At 43.1% G+C, this 13,243-nt stretch overlaps 1 protein-coding gene across 1 annotated transcript in view; it reads right to left on the bottom strand.

The window, feature by feature from the left end:
• si:dkey-246i14.3 (ephrin-A4) overlaps positions 1 to 12,206 on the bottom strand; it is a 29,661-nt gene extending 17,455 nt beyond the window's left edge. Inside the window, exon 1 of the mRNA XM_038711408.1 lies at positions 11,662 to 12,206. Within this exon, the coding sequence (XP_038567336.1) occupies positions 11,662 to 11,786 (125 nt within the window). The 5' untranslated portion in view covers positions 11,787 to 12,206. The remainder of the gene's footprint in view (positions 1 to 11,661) is intronic.
• Positions 12,207 to 13,243: the final 1,037 nt, after the last annotated feature.

Raw genomic sequence — 13,243 nt, 5'->3', positions numbered from 1 at the left:
GTGACGGGGAGAAGTGTGCGGCAAAAAAGATGTGCACGAGTGAGAGTGGAGCGCGCGTACGGCAAGGGGCGTGTATGGGGGTAAATAAGGTCAGACGTGCCGTTGCCAGGACAACAACCAATCCGGCACTGGGATTGGAGCCAAGTCAGTGCCCCACCCATCCATCCTTCGCTCCATTCGTCTTTTTTCCTGCATCCCTCTGTCGGACAGCCTAAACCTCAGAGTAATGAGTGCTCTCCATGTTTCTGCAGTCTAAATGGAGCTGCAGTGTAAATACAGGGCTGATTTGTACAGGTGCCAGACTCAGATACATAAACCTGAATATAGCTACAGTACCTCACCGCTCAGAGACAGGATGGACGGCGGGCGGACGAGGACAGTGACAGCTATGATGGGTGGGCACAAAAAGCGATGATTCACACTATTTATGAAATCTATCAAAGTGTATTCCTACAAAGTGGCAGCTGTGCTGATCCACTGTGTCAACATCATTTCTCTCATGTTTATGTACTAACTTTGCAGTTTGGGGCCTTCTGCTTTGCATGCAGTTCCAAAGCAGATAAGTCTAGCTAAAGAGAGGGTGTAGACAAATTCTGTTAACTCTGAATAAATAACATATTGGGTTCATGCCAATGTGGTGGGTGATGTATGGCCAAGGGGCAACTGGGCAATATTTAGGAAATTATATTCAAAATGCAATAAAATACAAGGACAAGTATTTGTCAACCTGCTTTATACATCTACATCACATACCTGTTGGTTTAAAGGTGAAACAATTAGTTTGTCAACAGAAAAATAAATCTTTTTTTTTGTGCCAGAAATGATCTGGTTACAGCTTCTAAAACTTATAATTATATAATATTATTACACATAATAGCTTTGGTATTGAGGATGTTATTCAGATAAAACAATAATTGTTAGTTGCAACCCTAAGTTGCTTAGTTTCAACTTGTCATCTCTGGTGCTCTTTTCAGTTGAGCTTGTCCGTCTTTGTCTGCATCTTTATGTTGTCATGAATTTAAGAGCTTTTGTTTCCACTTCAAATTACAATTTTGTACAATGTTGGACAAAGATTATTTGACAACTGGAGCTTTCAGTTGCTTTTAACTCATACTCCAATTGCCAGACCTTTTTTATAGACAACAAAAGTTGCAAACTGGCATTCAACCAAATATGCCCCATCTTTCTAGCAATATTTGTAAATATAATGTTTCAGTAAAGTCCTTTTTCCATGAGATGATGTCGTCTTTCACATCACATAATGAACAGTTTTTAATAACAACACTTACATAGTTATTCTATGTTCTTATCGCTTCTTTTTTTTTTACAGAGTCCGTAACCGTATACGCTGTACACCCTCATCTATAATATTAACTATACTTAACTACACTTATCTGTGTCTTAGGTCTTTCAGCAAGGCCCACCTGTGTAAGTGGGTTAAGGAGGACATGCGAGCAACACCCCTTAAAAACACACACAGAGAGACACACACATTTACTCAAATACACTCTTCACAATAGTGAAAAGGGCGCTCGCAAAGCAAATACACAGCCAATAAATCAGACTTGGCTTTGAGAATCCATCATTTACTAAGTGGGTCACACTTCTGATGCCGAAGACACTCTTATTCACATTCTTGTACTCTGTTTTTGTCTCTCTCTATGATGAGAAGGTCAATGCTGGACAGGCATCATTGACTATTCATCCCAGGTGTGCATTCTCTCTCGCTTTCCCTCTGTGTCTGATTATTTGGTGGTTGTTAGCGGAGGAATGGCTAGTTGGAGGGCTACAGTTGTCCTTCAGTCAGTCAGACACACACACACACACACACACACACACACACACACACACATATAGTTAAGACATGTCAAGGAAACCTGCCCTAATACAGCCAACAGGCCTGAATTATTTAAACAAAGGGAAGGAGAGGGTCGGAGAAGACAGAGAGAAAAGGACTGGAGAGGCACAAGAGTTAAGGAGTAAATAGAGTAAGCTGGCCCCTTTCAGTCCCTCTGACTCGTGGTGAACTTATTTTAAAACTTCTATACTCTGTTTCACTTCCATCTGCTTTCTTTCACCCCATCTTCGCAGCCCTCATTTCCTTCCGCTGTCAGCATGCCTACACCTTCTCATCCTCTCTTCCCTCCATTGCCTCTTCAACCCCCCCACTCCCTCGTCTTTCTCTCTGTTTATCTAAGCACTTTCACGGTCACTGCTTTGGAATCCCAGGAGTCTAACTGGCCCCTTCCCTCACCCTACCCTCGCAGCCGATCTATGCTTCTCTCTCTGCATCTTTCTCCGTCACAACAGTTAAGATTCATATCGCTCTGTGCATCGGGGGTATGGAAGGTAGCCCCTTATTCCCCCTCAAGGCAGCCAGCTTTGTCTTGTTCTAGTCACGCACAGCCACCCACTAGCCCCGCCCTCTCGCACATGAACACATATTCATACCAGAGGCAGGACATTAACACTGATCTCTAATAGCATCAAAAGAGACTAAAAAAAATATTGAAAATAACAGGCTACTGAATGTGTGTTTATTTATAAACTCAAAACAGTATATTCGACTCAAGTATATTAGCTTATCCACTGCTTTACCGCATGTGAATTAAAATTCATGCTTTCAGCATTTGGGCAGATATAACAGGATGCCATTCTCTGCCTCAAGGCCGGATGCCCCTGAATTTCTTAGAAAGGCCATTTAAGTTCCACAACACTGATGAAGGGTTTAGACACAATAAGCGGGAAAGAGGGGGGTTGGATTTAGGAGCATAGGGGAAGGAAGTGGCGAGGGTAAACAGGAGAGGTGCAGGCGGCAGTCTCACACAGTGCTAACAACGACCTGACACTGGATGGGGATTAACTGATTAATTTGGGATTAAAGATGACTGGTCGCTACTTTAAGTAATGAACCACAATGACCCAAAATTACAAGATTAACACACACGAGGTACAGTGTGGGTGAGTGTTTTTTCTTAATAATAAGTAATCCACTGTAAGTCAGCTGCAAAGTAAGCAAATACCATCAAAACCCACTTGTTAAGCATCCGCCTTTGATGATGCAATACTGCTCACAACAATATTCCATTCTGAAACGAAATCCATCAGGGATTCTTCTTAAATGTAAAAACTGAAATGAGTAAGGAATTTTCTGACTTTCATGACCAGTCATTTGTCACTTGGTGTATTTTTTTAGGAGAACATATAGATTAATTCCAAAATCATAAACACGGAGCGTCTGCTCCAGTGTTTTGAGAAGCGTACAAGAACTCCATTTCCAGCTGAATGGGAGAGCAATGAGATTCATGAGTTCTCCTGCTACAAGGCCATAGCTATGGAGATTTGGGACAGGGCTATTTCCCCTCTTCCATTCAGCACAGAAATACCACCACTGCTCTCTCAGGCTGCTTTTAGACTGTGAATTACAACCATCTGATCATTTCTGATGAATATAACAAAACATACTTTTGGATAGTGAGAGCAATTCATTAAAAAATTACAGTTTACATAAAATAAAAAAACTATTTAAAAATTGATTGACAAATATATTGTGTAGTCAACTTAACGTCAGGGGAAGGGAGGTTTACGGTTTGTACAGTATGTCCAGTAATTAATGTACTCTGCATATTAACATGTCAGCAATAACATATGCATCATACTGCAATTAAGAGTGGATAAGTATAGTATAGGGTGAACAGATCCAACTCATCTAGTTGCACAAATGCAGGTTGATGAAAGAACCAATTCTGAAAAAAAGTCCACATTCCCTCAAACTCATAAATAAAAGATTTGATTGGAAAAGTAGAGGAAGGGCAGAAAAAAGAACAAGGAAGCAGAGAGAAAAAATAGCAGTCAAGAGTACCAGGAGACAAGGATCAAGCTGTGCATTACTGCACACCCGAAAAACATGTGGTACTGGTTATTGCGACAAAAATAACACATCCAAATATGCTGGCGCGCACACACACACACACTCTACCAAAACCATATCTCATCATCTTACTGTAAGCCTCAAACATCTGAGTGCAGGCATGTTTGAATAAGCATATGATACTACATTCCATTCATATTTTGTCCCTTTTTTACCCAGTTTTATGCAGTTTACAACATGCCTACACAGTATGCTTATGTCAACACACACACACTGACACAAACCAGAAAGCATTGCCTGTTCTAAATGGGTTGCGATTCCTACTGGGGCTCTGCTCAGAGTCCGAGCAGCCGTATGCTAGTGCGTATGCAAGCAGGGCGATGGTACTATTGGTATGTGTGTGTCTGTACCACACCTGTATACAAGCCTGCGTTAGCGTTAGCGCCATAGCGTGCGCGTGTGTACATGCCCCCTTTCGGGGGGGGGGGTTATTCCTCACACCTAGTTATGACAGTGATAGTAATACCTGCTGACATCCTTTCTTCCCTCTCTCCTCATCCCTCCATCCCTGGGGGCCTTCCCTAGCTGTTTTGGGAGTTGAAATCTGTTGACTCTTTCCCTACCATCCTCTCCTTAACGCATTCTCCATCCCTCCACTGCAGGTCTAATGTTTTTACAATCTCCCGGGGCTGACGGGAAAAGGGAAGCAGAGAGGGAGTGTGTATATTCATAGGTGGTGTGTGTGTGTGGGGGGGGGGGTATGCCAGCCCAAAAAGAAACATGTGTGTTTCACTTCACTGGAGGCTGCAAAGGAGGCTGTGCTGCCATACTTCTGGGAGGCAATGCCAAAATAATATTTTTTTTTATATTTTTGTTTCGCCATGGAAAAGTCTCCCAAAAATCATATAGCAGATTCAAAATATCTATGCAGCATTTGTCATGTGATCTATCTCCTCTGAATATCACAAAGCACAGGATCTTAGCTGTTTTTTTTTTTTGTTTTTTTTTTAAGGAACTAGGGATATTTCTGACACAAAGTGAGACTTAAAGCTCTCTTTCTTACAACTAAGAGAAGGTGCTTATCAGAATTATATATAAATAAATAATATATGAATATATAAGCGTATCACCAGCTAAACACACACACACACACACACACACACACACACACACACACCTCTTCAAGTATTTTTATCTAAATGTCTCCTTGTCATGTCTAGATAAAGTATCATAAAACATAATTTAAGGCTAACAGATATGCATATTTAACAAAAAAGTATGTCACTTACATGGACAGTGACTTTAGCATTGTGTCTCCAAATTTGTGGCTTGTGACCTACCAAACTGAATGGCTATATAACTTCTGCACAAGATGTGCTACAAGGGTCAGATGCAAAAAAATATTTATATAAAATAAAATAAAATGAATAAAATTGATTTGTGCAGAACATTCACAAGATTGCCCTGGCTGCTAACAGGACTCACGGAGTGACCAAAACAAAAGTAAATCATCACACACTCATATCAGTCTTCATCGTGTTTCATCAGGTTTGTTGAGTAAAATATTCAATGTTAAGTTATCATTATAATATTGGATATTCACAAACGAAATCATGGAATTTGCTCTCATGTTCTCAGAGATAACAGGAGCAACAACTGTACTGGTGAACATCATTTATGACAACACACTCCTTAAGCACCTTTGAAGATTCGGAGTATGATGGCAAACATGTCTCAGTGTCCTCATGGCAGTAAAGGACCTTGTATGGTACAATAATCCAGGTTTCTGCTACAGCCTTTTGCTCTGCCTGGGTCAATACTAATTCAATTTCTGTCTGAGGGAATTCCCAGGTTGCCTCTTGGCAGGATTTCTGAGCTGAGTGGAAGAGCATTGTGCAAGGTTATATGTACTTGAGAATGTGTGTGTCTGCCTGTTTCTGAGTGCACGTGTATGTGTGTGTATGTGTGAGAAATTCTAAAACGCACATATTGGCTAAACAACAAGCAGATTGTGTTGTTTTGGTCAAGCTTAAGTTGATGGTGTTTCCCACATTTGGAGTTTCTATATTCTCACGCCACAATTTAATTGCTGTTTTGTATGTCAAAGAAATACACAGTTGGCTTGACACCTACAACAATGCCAGCTCATTGTGTGCCATGAATGAATGGATGCGCTCCCGCTCAGTGCTCACCAACAGCCCTTAACCACCATAACCACCCTCTACACGCACATATGGCACCGAAGCCATTTTGTGCCAAAGCCAGGCTGTGCTATGCCAACCGAGAAGCAGGCAACATTGAACCTCATTTTATTCCACAGCTGTTCCACCCCACTTGGAGACATTCATACAATACAACTTATTACAGCTTAATGCAACCTAATATTGATGTATGTGTGTACACAGAGAAACAGGGCAGCGTAGGGAAGAAAATTGGGAAAGAGATGGGTCCATATGCAGCCCAGCGATAATGCGACAAGCCAGCGATAATATCTTGGTGTTAAATTGGTATCGATTGACTAAATATCCTGACCAGGAGGAGAGAGCGGCCGTCCTTTCATGCTTGTACGCCATGCCTGCTCCGACGGCTCCAAGCTGCACTGTGACTATCTGATCCATTTTAATACAGATGTCCTCACCGCTAGGCCTGTGCCCAAACCTCATTTTCAACACAGTGTGCTTGAGTCTTCATGTGTGTGTGTGTTTGTATCTCTTCTTTCAATTCACCAGCAAAGATCATTTTTGTTGTGCAACTTTTAAGTTGGTTTCATTCTTGGATATAACACTAAACAGCAAAACGGAGGATTACTGATTTCACACAAGATATACACATAAAAAAGGGGGCCTGTGCCTATTTCTGTAAAGATTCACTTCAAATACTGCACAGAATGAGGCCACGTGACACTTTAGAGCAAAATACATGCTTGTGCAATACTCTATCTGCATGCCCCACCTTTGAAAAACCAGGCATCCAAAGGCAATAACACACCGTTTCCCTCCAACACTTTAGTCACACCTAAAATCAACTAACGAGTGGAAACAAAACAATGACCTATTTAGACAAGAGGCCTGCACAGCGGTTGGTAAATGTTCCCACAGCCGCACACCGCTGGCCGGAATTGAGGATTGAGGATTTTTCCAGCCAAAGCCACTTTCACTACCTGCTGTGAGCAGTACAGAAGTCTCAAAAAACATGAATCATGTGCAAGATCACAGGTGAATCTAAACTCTTAGTGTTTTAATAGGGCTGGGTATGCTGGTGCATTTCTGGGTTTTGTTTTTCCAGAACTGAAAATGTATTTATCACACTCCATCTCTTCTCAAGGAAAGAGTTCAATTATACGCAAACCAGCAGGTCAGCTCCAAAAGTGTACACACACACACACACACACACACACACACACACACACAAAAGCTATTGTTCCACTGAAATGAACTTCAACTGACAACAATGGCACCAAATGTCAATTCACAAGCATACAAATCACTAAAATCACTGCCTCGCATTGTTTTCCGACAGAGATGAAGAAGCTCAAGTGTACACACAGTTAACTCCTCCGCAGTTTACCTCCAAATAACACACCCAATACCACAAACAAACAGACAAAGCACATTTACAAAGACAGATAAGGTGCACAATCACACTCACAAAACACATCTCTCGATCTACACAGATCACTAGCGCTGCAGCGAGTGAAACAATAGGCACTGACACAGAAAAAGTAGAGAGAGACATTGATACAGCTAGATGACAGATGAGGAGAGAGACAGAAGCAGGGAGAAAGGGGGGTGGGGGGTGGGGGGGGAGATTGCTTTGTTAGCAGGGCAGGGAATAAAGTGGTAATTACCTCACCGTGGGTTTGTTGATTATAGTTCAGCCAGGTTCTCCGTGTTAATCATTTACCAGGGGAAGACAGAGATTAGTACAGAGACAGACACAAAGAGGTGAGATAGCAGGCAGTGCGAGAAATATATTCATTTGCATGCGCGCACGCATGCACGCGCACACACACACACACACACACACACACACACACCAGAGGAGGAAGAGACACAGACAGACCGGCCAGTAAAGAAATAATTAAAAAAGAACTCAGTCTAGAAGTGCAATCATCTCCACAGACTACATAGCTTTTGCTTTACTGTATACTGCATGTGTGTCTGATGTATGTGTGTGTGTGTGAGAAGGTATGGTATGCAGAATGTGATTTACTTTGGTATTTAAACTTGATCATTCATGAGTGCACACAAAGGGAAATGATGCATAAACAGAGCAGATATTACACGGAAGACTTATGAGGGCTGCTTTCAATAAAGATACAGAAAACCAATACAAATATTCATCTCCTCACGCACCGTTTAAACACGCTTCACTGGCTTGGAGTTCGCCCGAAGCAAAAGAGGGGAGAGAGGTACAGACAGGAAGAAAAAGAGAGAGAGGGAGAGTTCGGAGCGGTCTGGAATGGTCTGGTGTTGTTCAAGTGTGAGCAAGAGAGGACACAGGTAGGAGAAATTGGTTATAATATTCCTATTGTGCAGTGTATCTCTATGTAAATGGTAAAGCACTTATCTCCAATTAACACCCAGCTAATCCGCCATATTGCAGGACAGAAAAGTCTAAAGTTTGAGCTGTGAGCTTGTGATCCAGAGGAACTGCTCCTCTGGATCACAAGTTTGCCACCTGCCATGTTGGATAACAGGGAAAGCAACAGTAAAGGTGCAGAACAAGGGTAAGTCAGAGGACAAGGAAATGGAGTAGCTTATTTCAGGTTCAGGTTTGGGTGACTGTGACATTTATTCTTGTTACAGTTGTGTGAGCAGCCAAGATGTAGATGGTAAAAGCCTCTTTTAAGCCATCTCTTCCAAAAAAAAAAAAAGGAGAAGGTAATTCAATTCTAAAAGTTTTGGCGCTTTGAGCAAACTTTGTGACAGATCCTGAGTGAATTTATGAGGATGAATGTAGCACAAGAAGCAGGCACTGTTGTATCAGCAAATAGGCTGGTCAATGTATTTGGTCCAACAGGTTTTAAAGCACACATGGCAGAGAAGAGGGGGCTTAATATACCAATAAACTAGCTTCCGACTCAGGGGAGAGTGTACACACACACACACACACACACACACACACACACACACACACACACACAAACTAGAGCTTAGAGCACACTGGTTATAATATTTTTTACTTACCTTTAACTGCTCCAGGAAGTAAAAAATAATTTCTCCTCTAATAAGGAACTGTCGCTCTGAGAGAAACATTGTAATAAAAATCGAGAACGATCGTAAACTCTGTTCATAAAATCATAAAAGAGGGCAATCTACCCACTTGAGCCCCACAATGAAAGAGGCCAGGGTATCTGACTCCACGATGTTCAACGCTGACCCGGCAGTCGGTCTATCACTTTCATTTCAGAGCTCCATTTTTCAATCAGGAGGGTGCTAAATGTGTGCCAGTTAAAATGTTTCGCTGAGCCTTTGTTACAGCCATATTAGCCAGAGAAGAACAGAGCAACAAGTCTCCACTTCACTGCCCCTGCTTCATTAAAACCATAAATCTAGATGTCGAAGGAAAGGTGATGGCCAGAGAATGTTTTCTGTCATCCATATTAAGAGGAGCCTTTATGCTCAGGAGCTACAGTTATGTTATACATATATGAGATGAGTCTTTAATGTAATGTCTGTAACGCTTGCCACCTCGCCCTTTTAGCTGTTTTTCCAGTATCAGAGAGGCATGAATAAACTGGTCCACACAAGTCTATGGCTTTTAGCTGTCAGAGACTTAGTATGAGTTCAACATTCAACAGTTCAACACTTTTTTGCTACATAGCCAACATTTACAAAGAAGGTTGAACCAACGGAAAAAGGCCAAATCAACAACGTTCAGCCAGTGTGCTCCAATAAAAAAAAAAAAGATATGCTATTTAAATCTATAATATTAGGTTGTAATGTTGCATTGTTAGCAAACCGTTGCCTATTTACAGTCCCAGCAGAGTTAATTCTCCATGGGTTTATCACCGTGCGTGTGTCCTTTCACATTATATATAGTGATCTGATCCATTGTTAATAGAAGAGCAGAAATTAGCCTAGATTAGCTATCTAGCCTTCTGTACCATTAGCATCGAGTGGAGTCCTGGACCCCGCAGTGCAGCACCAAGCCAACAAAAGCACCGCTCTCCTGTCCCTGTGCTCCTTTCCCCTCGCCAGGCTACATTTATAGGTCTCAGGACGACCTGGCTGGCTGGCTGGCAGCTAATAGAAAATATGGTATGGGAAAATGACTGAAGCTCAACTAATCACACCGCCAATATCCATCACTGGGCAGGAGGGAGTCGTGAGAGATAAAAGGAGCAAGGAGGAGGGGGGGGGCGCAGACAAAAAAATGAGAAGGAGAGTGGGATGTAAGAAGGGAGGTAATGAAGAGTGAGGAGAGGGGAGCAGAGGAGAGGAGGAACGAAAGAGAGTCCTAGCAGTAAACCCAGGGGATTCTGGACCGGGTACAGCATCACGGCACCGCTGATAGCTTTGTGATTGGGTGGTGTTGCTGATGAGAGTGATTCTCTGCCACAGTGGGTTACCCTCTGCCGTGATGCTGATGGCATTGTGATTGTGTCGTGTTGCAGCCGGCTGTGAGGCCCTGCCACAGGCTGTGACCATTCATCCCTGATTCTCTGGGGAACAAGAAGGTGCTTCCTAATCCTCACAGTGTTCCTCCCCACCACATTTCTATTAGACCCCAATTACAGGACTGGGTTTTTACCCGCCTGGACACACTGGATATAACCTCAGCTGACTCCAGTGCAAGATGAGTCCTGCAGACTTGACAAAAGAGGCCCTTTGTTAGCCCCAGGAGCCATATTTCTGTCACATTTTGTGCATCCACAAATGTAAAATACAAGACAAAACTGTGACTTACAAAGTGGTCTCTGCTGCCAATGGCAGTAAAAAGGTCATTCATCAGAAATAGTGTTTGGGGATTCAGGTCTTACAGAGGGCAATAGTGTTTAAATAAGCGGGTGAGAGAATGGGAGTTACTTTGGGCAGTAGCCCTATTGGTCCTGCAGGTCTTCTACCTCAACCCTAAAATTAGCCAGACTGAAACACCTGGATCAGCAGGTGAGCCTGACTCTGCCTTGCTAATGGCCCCAATCAACCCATTACACACACTCACAAACACCTCCCCATTACCCAACAGCATATTTGCCTGTGCAGAGCAGCACTTTAGACTTTAATATACACTTGTGTACTCAGAAATGCTATCTGGGACACTATTCAGAACAAACACTTAAGAAGAAACCCTTACTTCTGCCATTCTATAAGTAGCATAATCACCAACTCCAAAAGTCAGTGGACAGGTGAAAGCCAGGGTTAGAGAATAGTCATTATGACAAAGATAACTAGCTGCTGGAAGAAGGTGAGATCAGGCCACTGTGTCGTTAAATGAGCCCAGGGCTCCACTGAATCCCCAGAGTTCAGGCCTTTTAACTTACCTAAAATACCTGTGTGATAGCTTTTGGGTTAGTGCAGGCTTTAGGTAACCCTCTTCAATTGAACACACAAGGACGTGATCTGCCGCATAGCACAGATTCTTTAAACAAACTATGACTCACTTAGTAAGAATTATTGTAGTCGTTGTAGCATTGCAGCCCAAGTTCAGACTAGCTACGTTTGTTCTCAGAAAAGCAGGATGAAATGAACCAAATTCTGTTCTTAACATTAAAGCTTAATTTGGCTGTGAGGACGAGCGCTGTTGTCCCGAACAGGAACATCATTAAGCACACAGTGTTTTCTCACCTTGTGTTTGTAGAATTCCAATACACGACGTGTCTTTTGGCTACAGCAGCTGAGATTATGTTCAAGAGGAAAATCGTGGCTTTCCAAGCAGGAACAGCTCCCGGGGTCCACATCAGGGAGCCCATCCTGTCCGCCGCTAGGGCCGCGGTGAGGCTCGGCACCAGCTGGGAGTGGGGTGCGAATCAGGTGAGGAGACCCGACAGAGGAGATCGTTGAACAACTCTCCCCAGCAGCTTCACCAACTCATCAACAAACTCAAACGTCTACGTCATCTGCTTCATCAAATGTTTTTTGCATGATGTGTAAAGGTAGAGTGATTTAAAGAGGCTAAAAAAGGTAAATCACCCGCTTCAGAGTGAAAGGTGTCAACTTCCACAGTGAGAGGTTCTTGAGAGTCTCTCCATGGTAGGCTACGTATGATGGTTTTGGACTGAGACCTCTTTCCTAAAAAACAATAGACTAAAAAAGAGAGACTAAACCTGAGTTTACGGGTCAAAGTCTCCAGTGTACAGTAATTTGTTGAAACTGCCAGCTGGTTTGGCAGCAACAAGCTGCGGAGCGCTGGAAGGGCTGATCCGCAGAGCTGAGGGCGGTGCCGGGGAAACTTTGGGCCAATCAGTCGACAAGGGTGTGGTCATGTATGATACTGCAGTACAAAGTTAAATCCTTGTGAGGTGCGCCGACTGGTGAGGGAAGACAGTCTGTCACTGTTCTCACTGGAGCTGAATAGTGACTTATAAGAACTATAGGCCTAGAATTATTTAAACATGAGTCATCCAGTTGGCTCCAACACACAACTTAGTCCTGTCAGACCTCTAGCAGCTGGGGGTTTGCTGATAGATACTCCAGTGTCCAGCAGTGAAGAAGGCCCTACCTGTGACCAGCTGGTTCACAGAATTCAACCAGCAAACTTCCTACTTCATTCCCTCCTGAACTTTCTTTCTGCCTTATAGCTCCAAATAGGGCTACATGACATAGTAAAACGGTACGTCCAGGTACCCAACACACAAGGTAATCAAACAGTGGGGAGCCACACGGGCCCCCTTGACTGTCATCTGCAAGATCCACATTTAGTTCAGCTACACTTGGCTATATGAGGTGTGTGTGTGCATGTGTTGATAAGTATTAATTCTCTGGTTGTTGTCAACCACCCCAGGGGAGGGTGTAGTGACAGTAATTACTACGCCTCCACGGGTGAAAGCCACTGGTGGTCCTCTCTAATTATCTGATTCTCTTAAGAGTGTGTGTGTGTATGCGCTCTCACTCATCCAGACAAAGTTACATTGATAGCTTTGTGTTATTAGCTGCTGGTGCTGCACAATTGGCTATTTCCTCCGTGCAGGACCCCCCTCCTTCTCTTGCTTTCTCTATCTTTTATCCTGTGTATATGTGTGGTTCATAGTGTACATGTGCATGTAGCACTAGGACTCATTAGCTCACTTCCTGGAGGTCCTGATCATTAATTTCCCATGATGCCTCGGTGGTCCTTTGTGGCTAATTTGTCCCTAGTGAGCTAGCGCTCCCTCAGCAAATGTGTAGCGGACACAGAGGAGTAACTCACTCTGTGGGGGTCTCTCTCTCT

The sequence above is a fragment of the Micropterus salmoides genome, unplaced genomic scaffold (genome assembly GCF_014851395.1).
Source record: "Micropterus salmoides isolate LMB-PRFRI ecotype aquatic unplaced genomic scaffold, ASM1485139v1 Ms_hic_scaffold_11, whole genome shotgun sequence".
Lineage (NCBI taxonomy): Eukaryota > Metazoa > Chordata > Actinopteri > Centrarchiformes > Centrarchidae > Micropterus > Micropterus salmoides.
The sequence above is the reverse complement of the archived record's forward strand: the minus strand, read 5'-3'. Positions and strand labels throughout refer to the sequence as shown.